Below are 10,523 nucleotides of genomic sequence, written 5' to 3'. Positions count from 1 at the left end.
ATATTTTCCTTCAACAATTTCACAGCTATTCCTTCAATATTCATCTGAGACAGTGAAACAATATCATATGAGTCTTGTCCATTTTTTAAATACAATGCAACGCCTCCACCTTTTGACATGCGTAAAGTCTGATCTGAGAGTGTATTTTCTTCGTATGCCTCCTTTCTAGGGAGATGTTGAAATTGATACCCTTGAAGAGCAAACGTATCTGTGTTTTCCCCGGGTCTTAACCATGTCTCCGTTAAGCAAATGACATCAGCCTTCTTAAATCTAGCATCATTTCGTAGATCTGCAAAATGGCTATTTAAGCTCTGTATGTTATGCAGAACTATTATCTTTCCACCTGAATTCAAAGTTTGTGAAATGTCATTAAAAGTAACCATTGCCATTTCATTCAAAGCTGTCTTCACCTCTGGATCAGCATAAACATTTTTCCGTAACCGAGCTGGATCGTCTGTATCAATAAAAAGACCAGCCTTTGAAGTAACCCTCGACAATGCAACATAACCTTGGCCTGGGGCAAATGCTCTATCTAAATTCACAACTACTTTGTCTGTTGTCATTCCTTGTACCTTATGAGCAGTGCATGCCCATGATAACCGAATTGGAAATTGATGACGTACCACTGTAGTTATCTTGTCTTTTATTTCATCTTGCACTCTTTCTACTAACACTAGGTTCCCATCTTTTGTTTTTAGTCCTGACTTTTTTCCAACTTGCTTATTATCAAACACAACTCCCACAGCATTAACAATTCTGTCACTGTTTTCTTTGAAAACAAACCGACAAACATGCCCCATTACTCCATTCACAAGTCCATCTTCTACATTACAATTCCTTGTAAGCATCACTCTTGCTCCAACAGACAAAATCAGAGTGCTTGGAAGTCCATCAGTTCTTGATTTCGTCAAAGGTTTGTTCTTTAATATCAATTTACCAGATGTTTTGTCCTTCTTATAATCTTGCGCATTGATTTCTAGTAAATCTTCACATGATTTGTTTAGCATTGTGAGATTGAATGTGTTTACCTCCTCATTAGTTGAAAACACATGAAGAACATCTTCTGGCCCTTCCCTGATACAGTCTTGTAACATTGTACTTTGCTCTTGTGTAAATGGTTCATCTCTCTCTCTTACACGAAGGGAGTTCAGGACCTCAGCAAAAGACAAATCTTCTTTTTGTCTCATTATTTCTTTTAACTCTATGATCTTAAACAAATCAAGCCAATAGTCCATTGGATATGCCATATTTTCTTTGTAAAGCCTTTCATCTTTTCGCTGTTTGACTGGAGGAAGCTGATAAAAATCCCCAACAGCAATAACACAAACTCCTCCAAAGGGTTCTCTACATTTCTTTATCTGAACCAATCTTTCATGTATGTAGTACAGAAGTTTTTTGTACACCATTGATATTTCGTCAATGATAAGAATGTGGAGATCTCCTATTTTCATTCTTAATTCACTGAGACTTTGTTCTCCAAGTGGTTCATAAGGCAATGGAAGATACTTTGTTAATGAAAACAGGTGGTGAAGTGTATTTCCGCCAATGTTGAAAGCTGCTGTTCCTGTGAATGCTCCAAGAACCACTGATATTTTCTCTGGATTAGACATAATTCTTGAAAGCAAACGCGATGCTTCATAGTGAATAGCTTTAATGAGATGACTTTTACCAGTCCCTGCACCTCCAGTAACAAATAAATGTAAGGGTTCACAATTATCTCCTGTAATCTTTGCTAAACACCAATCACGAACCATGTAAAATATCTCCCTCTGTGTTTCATTCAAATTCTGAAGAACAGGTATAATTTCTTCTCTAGAATTGTTGTTTTGTTGAACACGATACATGACATCGGCATTATGATTCTCAGTTTCAATATCCGGTATGACATCTACATTATCCTCTTGTGGTACACTGTTTTCTTTTCTGAATGTCATACCTTCCCTTCTAAGAAGCTCTGTTTCTGGACATATGCGAGACCATGCATCTTCTGGTTCACCATTCATTTCATATGCTTCCTGAGCATTGAAAATTTCATTTTCATTTTTTGCATACCTTGCATGATTCAAATCTACAATAGACTTCACTGATTGTTTGCGTTTACGACCAGAAATTTTCACGTAACCAGTTTCATAAAAATCTTGATATAAATCAAACCCTGGTGGCTTCAACTGTGCATCTGTCCAATACGGCAGGAAAAGTTGCAGAAGAGATTGATAATATTTCTCTGGCATTTTTTCAACGTTGAACCTAGGATACCTTACAACAGCATGCTGTGTTCTAGTTCTTCGTTGCACGTAACCCTTATTATTCTGTAATTCATACACATTTTCATTTTCGTTCTTAGGAACTTGAGATTTAGCCAGCACTCTAAATTCAGAGCAAAAATCTGCAAGGCACATTTCATGAAAAATTTGCTTTTCCGGCCGGTTCATGTAACGTTCAATGATGTTTGTCATCCAGACATCGTTTTCGTCATCTTCCTCATCATTTTCTTGATCCTTTGAAGATTTCTTCTTCAACAAAGACAGTGGTTTACTTAACCGCACAGGGTTATCACCTACGGGCACAAAGACAACTTTCCTAGAACATTCCTTCATCCTCAAGTTACATACTCTGTACACAGCTTCCTGAGCACTTACTTCTCTGTGATGCAAGTAGGCTGAACCAATTTTCTTCATTGTCTGCCTCGCGTCATAGTTTCCTTCTTCGGCCTCCAATTTAGTTTGTTTAAGTAACATCCCCATTTCCCTTTCTGACTTTGATATGTAGGAAACAATATAAACAATACAACTGAATGCATCTAATACAAACTGTATGTCCATATTAGCATCCCAGGATTTTAACAGGCATCTGTTATATTGGTTCGTCCACACTTCGTTTGGGCAGCGTTTAAGAATTATTGACCTTTTTGATGATAACATGTTATGGGCTTCTTCATACAACTCCTGCGTTATTGATAAATCATCAAAAAGCTCCTCTGTTGTCAAGATGTGTTCGTCTTGATTCTGTATTTTATCCCAAACACCAACTAAAATGTCCTTCGCATACGCCTTATTAACATTTGTTTCAGAATCTATTTTGGAGTCATCTGTGTTGTCTTCCTCTTGGACGCTTGTAATGAAAGTCTTTTTCGAGGGAGGCCTTGGAAAATGAAACCTACATTCTGTTCCCTTCTTTCTACAGGATTTGGAATGTTTTTTACTGTGTTGTTGCACTTCTAGGACACTTTTCCTCAATTCTTTGTCAGAACTTTCTGTTGGTACAGCACATGTCACATATTTGTCAACGAAGTTACATACAGCTTCCATTCCATCAGAATCAATATTCGGTGCATTTTCAACCCAGTATAAACAATGCATGTGGGGGGATCCTCTCTGCTGAAACTCGACTCTTTGGAAAAAGTCTACTACCTTTCCTATTGGTTCAGCTGGGGAAAGTATGACTTCTTTGTGAAACACTTGAAATCTATGTTCAAACATTCTAGCCACTGTAACTGGATTTGACCTTAAAACGTCATTCTTTTCTGACCATTCCATTTGATCTGGATTTCTGTCATCGTTTTGTTGTTGTAATATGACTTTAACAGCATCATTCCATCTATATTCTGCTGCAGAAAACGAACAAAACCAAGTTGGAATTCCTAATTGCCGCAGCATTGCAAAGAGGTCTTTCTGAGCAGTTGCCCAATAAGCAGGTGTTCCTCTAATCGGTTGCATGAATCTTATAGCATCATCATTCCTCAATATACTAGAGAGAGTAATTGGATCTTGCAACATGCCCAGTGTTACTGGTTTTCCACTAGTACATTTTAATAGAGATTTTCTAAGTGAAATTTGTGTTTTCTCAATCACTTGATTTAATTCAGACATGTACTGGCTGAAGAAAATGTAATTGCTGTCCTTTGCAAACCTGTTATCTGCGTTCATCAACCTATTGTTGAAATACCTAGACAGTGTCAATTTTTCTGACCTTTCTTCATTCCAGGAAAAACGCCCACTTGGGAAATGACAAGGGAAAGCCTTAGCTTCGTTGCCAGGTTCCTGTAACATTCGAACTGGATTTTTACCTTCGCCTGGTGCAATGTCGTACACATCATCAAAATAATGGTCTAAAACTTCCTGTGCAACATCAATCGGTTGTAAACAAGTGTCAAATGCAACCATTTCGTCTTCATCTTCTACATTATCTTTTGAATTAACTTTATCATCTGGTATTTCTTCATTTCTCGCTATACCTTCTTCAATTGTTGATTCAATTTTCATATTCTTGTACCACTGGTTGTTTTCTTTAAGGTATGATAAAGCTGACATCACATTGTTTGTATTTACAAATTGATATTCAAAGTAGCCTTTGTAATTCAATTTCCTTTTTAACTTAACTCGTAACAGCAAGTTTTCATCCTGATGTATTGGTAAACTGGCTGCCTTTTTCATATCTGATGGCACACAAATAACAGGTCCATGTATATTTTTCTGTTGACCATGAGGAAGAGCCATGATTTTCATGAATGGTATGTGAATCGCAATCAAATGCTGTTCTAAACTGTTCAACTTTGCCAATTCAGAAGGAATATCTTCTAGAATCAAACCGTTGACGGAAGCTTCAGCTGGTGCTTTGCCACTCAGTATTTTCCTGTGACAAGTGTAACATATCCATAATGATGCTCTGGTACATTCTTTGGGGCAAGATTCAGAACATTCGTGCAAATACTCGTCTAACAAACAAATTTCAGAAATACATTTTGCTGATTCACTTTTCTGATACATCTGGCTTTCACAAGCTTGAACTTGTTTTTTAAACAAAAGTCTATGACAACATGAGCAAACATAATTCGGACCCTCCATAGCGAGTCTCTTAAATGATCTGATTACTTCCTCTTCTTGTTCTATGTTCAATTGCTTCAGCTTTCTGTTCAGTGTAACTTCCTTCTTTTTCTTATTCCTTACTTCCTCTGAAAAATTGTATTCCGTTCTATTACGTTTCTTCATTTTGGCCTGAATTTCAGTATCAGTTTGATATCTCTTTGCAGCTCTTCCTCGCACATTTGCTTTGAAAGTTTCATTTGTACTATATCTATGTACATTGGCAGCTTTGTTTTTTATCCTGTAAGTTTCATCTTCTTTGTATTTTTTCAATACCCTCTCTTTTACTGTAGTCTTGTGTTCAAAGTCTGTTTCATACTTGTCACTGCTTCTCTTTTTTACCCTTTCCTGATGCTCAAGGTTTGTCCTATATTTCTCTGTACTTGCTTTCTTCTTTTTTTCCCGATAATCCAAGTCTGTACTGTACTTCTGACTACTTGCTTTCTTTACATTTTCCTGATGTTCCAAATTAGTTCTGTACTTCTCACTACTTGCTCTCTTCACATTTTCCTGATGTTCCAAGTCTGTCTTGTACTTTTCAGAACTTGCTTTCTTCATTTGTCTTTGATGCTCCATGTCAGTCTTGTACTTTTCTTTGCTCTTTTCTTTCATTTGATTTCTGTGCTGAGCATCTAATTTATATTTTTTCAAAGTTTTCTTCTTTTTTTCCATCCTATGATTCAAGTCTGTCGAGTATTTCACTTTACCTCTCTCTCTACTTGTTGTTTGAACTTGTTTTCTGTGTTCTAAATCTTGTGCATATTTCTGAACACCTCGTTGAATCAGATTTGACCGATAATCAATATCATTGTGATAACGTTCTTTGCTTTTCATTTGTACTTTCAGTTTAAACTCTTCAGATTCCTTGTACTTTCTCCTAAATGCATCATTGCGACTTTCATTTAAATCTAGTGCCACTTTCGATTCTAAAGTCTTTCGTTTCGTTTTCATTCGCATTCGATTTCTTCTACGGAGTGAATACTCTTTAGTAGGAGATGTATTTTGAATGACAGATTCCTTTTCAGACATCCTTGCTGACACGTTTAAAACAACATCATAATGGTTCCGTTGTTTGTGGTATAAATAAATAGCTTCCTCCTGTTCAAGCAATTCATGATAAGGCTTTTGTTTGCTGAACTGAAGCCATTTCATATCTGAATAAGTGAATATGTCTACACTCAACATATCTGCCATTGCAAAAATCTCCAATTCAGTGGCCCAAGTACCCTCTTTTGTCATTTTACTGGAAAGTAAGTAATCCCTTAAAGATCCCACTGATCTCAATAATTGCTCAAATCTTTTATCATACTTCAGCAAATATTCACAAACAGCTTCACGAATACGTTGGTGAAAAGTTTGTCAGACTGAATGATATTGCCCTAAAAAAACAATTTCCATCTCGATCAATTTCTTTACACTGTGTCGGTCTATCAATATCTTTCACTGACACCGAATTTTGTTCATTGTTAGGAACTGAATATGGCAACCCCAATTGCTTGCACAACTTTGTTTCTGTACAGACAAAGGAACAAAATCATGTTGTTTGAGCTCTTCCCCCATGAAAATAACTTCATTTGTCTCCATCATCTCTGGCTGATCTGATAAAATCAAACATTCCTCTGAATTATTGAAACCTTCTGGATATGTCCGAATTCTTTCATCGTTTGATTGACTTGACAATTGAGCATCTTTTTTTGAACCATCATTTTCTTTCTCATACACTTCTGCAACAGCAAAATGCTTAAGTGAACATACTACTCCAGATAATTCACATTCTACAGTTCTTGAAAACCCCATAGAAACAGCCAATAATCTGAGATGGATAAATACATCCTGAACATCGTTTAACAATATCCTTGTACTCTTCCCCCTAACACTAAGGTAGCCTCGAGAGCATCTGGCGTGTGAATCGAATATGAAAAAGCCATCATTTGTTTTCCCTATTAAAAGAGTATTTCCACCAAAACACGCAAAGCATCCGTTTGCTTCTGAAAGTGCAATTTGCAAAGCTTCAAACAGAGGATAGGCATTAAAATCTTCATAACACGGTTCCTCTTCAGATAAGCTGATTAAACTTGGGACCAATACTTTTACTGTAAAGTCAAAGGTTTCGTTGAAACATTCAAAAAACTGAGGCAACTCTTCCACTAACAAATACCTATTAGTAATTGAAGAACAATGCTGTAAATGTGTGTATAATTCATCGCCAGTCACCAGTATTTTGTTCATATCAGTTGTTTGCCAAATAGCTGCACTTTTCAAAACATTGTAAGCTAAAGCCGCTAAACAATTTGCTACACATTGTGTTCCTGCAGTATTGCCAAACAATGGATCAGCTTGATGAAAAGAGCCCTGAATCGAAACGGAATGCAAAGTCCCTGCAGTGTTACAATGCGAGTTTTCCCCGTCATCACTATTCTCCAAACCAGTACCTTCTTTTCCACAATTTTCCTTAATCAAATACTCAATATTCTGACTGTATTCACATTTTTCCACATTCAAACTTCTGTTAGACTCTTCTACATTTTCCTTTCTCAAATTATCTACACCATCAATTTCAATTCGTAACTTTGACTCAGTTTTTTTCATCTCTCCATTATATCTACAATCTATCATATCTATACTTTCTCTGCTCATATTTTCTACAGTATCCAATTTTTCATTCAATTTCCCATTTGTGTTACTTTTAGATTCCTTTTTGATATCGTTTAGGTAGCCCTCATCTTTTAGTTTTCTACTGGTCTCCTCCTTCCAGGAGGTATCCAGCTGCGCCTGACCTGCTGGACCAGACACGTGCACGGTGTCCGGTCCAGGTGCCCTCGGTGGAGCACAAACCCACGGTGGGGAGTCAGTGGACGGTGCCTTGCCCTTCTGGACAATCAGACGACTTCCCCGAGGAGATGGCAACCTCGGGGCAGGTGAGTGCATTTTCTCACGAAGAGAGGCCTGCACTCTGGCCAAGGGTTTTCCCTCAACAGGAGGTAACCCTATAGAGCCTTGCCCCGGAAAGTTACCGGGAGGAGCAAACTTTGCTCCATCTGATGTTTCGCAAGAAACAACAGACTCTGGATCTGAAGCTTGTGAACTGTCTTGGATATCTTGACTTTCCTTCTCCCTCTGATTTCTTTTTCTGAGCTTGTCAGCTAGCTGCCGCTTTCTGGCAGATACTTTCTTTGCCTTAGGCATCTGAAAATAACCGAAAATCTGATAATGATTAAGGTAAGACAGGTGGCATTAATGCAAATGTTTGACACACTAAGATGATACATTTTATCCTGCACTGATAAGTGATATACAATTCATATGCTTGATCTTTTTAAAAATAATTCTTAACTAGACACGATCTCGTTGCGAGCAACGAGGAGGTCTTCCGTCCGATTTTTAGAATAAGGAATGACCTTACTCTTGATCTTCGTCAACGAAACTTATCCGAAAAAGGAGGCGGAATCTATGAGTGTAATGGGTGAAAAACTATCAATCCCTCTGGTGTCCCTAATTTGAGGGATCAGCTCCTTTTCATTCATTTAAGTTAAAAGGTATTTTCGTGTACCGCTAATTTAGAAATTGGTTACCGTTTTTGAGATATCTGGGAAAAATCGTTTTGATATCCGGTCCTAAAACTCCTTTTAGGGTCCAGATAACAAACAATATATGGTTGTACATTGTTAAGCACATTATTTTGAGCATCTTTTGTTAAATACTGCTTTCCAGAATTTTTCCTCTATTTCGAGATATTGAAGATCAAAGTGTTGAAAATTCTGGCCCCTTAAAATCCCCAATTACATAACATATGAGGAAATGATTACCATGTACAGGTAAATAACCTTAGAATGAACATAATTGGCTCTATAACGTATCACAAAATATTTCACAGAAAAAATTTATCATTAAAAGACTTTAGAGCCCCCTCAGTCCCTTATTTGAAGGGCCAGTCCCCTTTTCTTGATTTCATAAGAATGTTCTTGTCAATTCAAACACATTTTGTTCAACAAATGCTTACAAATTTTGTACTGTTCTCGAGATATCTTGAGAGGGTCGTTTCAGGGGCCGACCCTGTAACTCCTTTTAGGGACCGCATAACAAAGAAATTATGGTTGATTATTGTTAAGCTCATTTTTTTGAGCATCTTTTGTTCAATATTGCTTTTCAAAATTTTCCTCCATTTTGAGATATTGAGCATCAAAGTTTTGGACTTCTGGCCCCTTAAAATCCCTAATTACGTAACATATGAGGAAATGATTGCCATGTTTAGGGAAATAACCTTAGAATGAACATAATTGCCTGTATAACGTATCACAAAATATTTCATGGTAAAAAGTTATCATTAAAAGAATTTAGTGCCCCCTCAGCCCCTTATTTGAAGGGCCAGTCCCTTTTTCATGATTTCAAATAAAAGCTCTAATCAATTCAAACACTTTTTTTCAACAAATGTTTACAAATTGTGTACCGTTCTCGAGATATTTTGAGAGGGTCATTTTAGGGGGCACCCTGTAACTCCTTTTAGGGACCGCATAAGAAAGAAATTTTGGTTGCAAATTGTTAAGCTCAATATTTTGAGCATCTGTTGTTCAATATTGCTTTCCAAAATTTTCCTCCATTTTGATATTGAGCATCAAATTTTTGGACTTCTGGCCCCTTAAATCCCCTAATTATGTAGCATAGGAGTAAATGATTGCCATGTGTAGGTGAATAACGTTAGAATGAACATAATTGGTTCTATAACGTATTACAAAATATTTCACGGTAAAAAGTTATCATTAAAAGACTTTAGAGCTCCCTCAGCCCCTTATTTGAAAGGACCAGCCCCTTTTTCATGATTTCAAATAAAAGCCCTAATCAATTCAAACACATTTTGTTCAACAAGTGTTTACAAATTGTGTACCGTTCTCGAGATATCTTGAGAAGGTCGTTTTAGGGGCCGACCCTGTAACTCCTTTTAGGGACTGCATAACAAAGAAATTATGGTTGCAGATAGTTAAGCTCAATATTTTGAGCATCTTTTGTTCAACATTTTTTCCAACATTTTCCTCTATTTTGAGATATTTAGCATCAAAGTTTTGGACTTCTGGCCCCTTAAAATCCCTAATTACGTAACATAGGAGTAAATGATTGTCATGTGTAGGTGGATAACGTTAGAATGAACATAATTGCTTCTATAATGTATCACAAAATATTTCACAGTGAAAAGTTATCATTAAAAGACTTTAGAGCCCCTTCAGCCCCTTATTTGAAGGTCCAGCCCCTTTTTCTTAATGTCACATAAAAGCTCTTGACTTTATAAAGATTTTTTGTTCTACATGTTATAACAAAATACAATCGAGGAAAGATATATTGAAATAAAACCACGAAAAATCACGACACTTTTTTCACGGTTATTTTCGAGCTCGGGCGAGCTTCGGCGCTTTTGGTCACAGGAAAATATATATACCACATGTCAGATCTACAACCTTTCGTCTACAACCCCTGAAATTTTGAACTCAATATCTTAAATCGTTTAGGAGATTACCCTTGGACAAGCCGATCCTCTGAAAATCGTTAAATTGTAAATAACTCAAAACCGGAAGTGACGTCATCATTAAAAAAAATTTCCAATAAGGTTCAGATCATTATCTATAAGACCTGAAAGTTTCATGTTAATCGGTGGAGTAGTTTTTGAGAAAT

General features: G+C 36.8%; 1 protein-coding gene across 1 annotated transcript; it reads right to left on the bottom strand.

Moving 5' to 3' along the window:
• Window positions 1-406: 406 nt before the first annotated feature.
• LOC105328140 (uncharacterized) lies at window positions 407-8,048 on the bottom strand. The gene is made up of 3 exons (XM_066072031.1): window positions 7,295-8,048; window positions 624-6,016; window positions 407-454 (listed from the first exon to the last, which is right to left on the bottom strand). The coding sequence occupies exons 1-3, from the start codon at window positions 8,046-8,048 to the stop codon at window positions 407-409; spliced, it is 6,195 nt and encodes a 2,064-aa protein (XP_065928103.1).
• Between the last annotated feature and the right edge of the window lie 2,475 nt (window positions 8,049-10,523).

This window comes from Magallana gigas, chromosome 2, assembly GCF_963853765.1.
Source record: "Magallana gigas chromosome 2, xbMagGiga1.1, whole genome shotgun sequence".
Taxonomy (NCBI): domain Eukaryota; kingdom Metazoa; phylum Mollusca; class Bivalvia; order Ostreida; family Ostreidae; genus Magallana; species Magallana gigas.
The sequence above is the reverse complement of the archived record's forward strand: the minus strand, read 5'-3'. Positions and strand labels throughout refer to the sequence as shown.

Bases quoted from the DNA above. Each gene is read 5' to 3' on its own strand.
- LOC105328140 (XM_066072031.1), bottom strand. From the start codon at position 8,048: ATGCCTAAGGCAAAGAAAGTATCTGCCAGAAAGCGGCAGCTAGCTGAC. The intron at 6,017-7,294 runs GTACTGGTTTGG...TCACTTATTCAG, and splicing joins GGAAAATTGTGGAAAAGAAG to ATATGAAATGGCTTCAGTTC. The intron at 455-623 runs GTACGTCATCAA...TTATTGATACAG, and splicing joins AAGACAAGATAACTACAGTG to ACGATCCAGCTCGGTTACGG.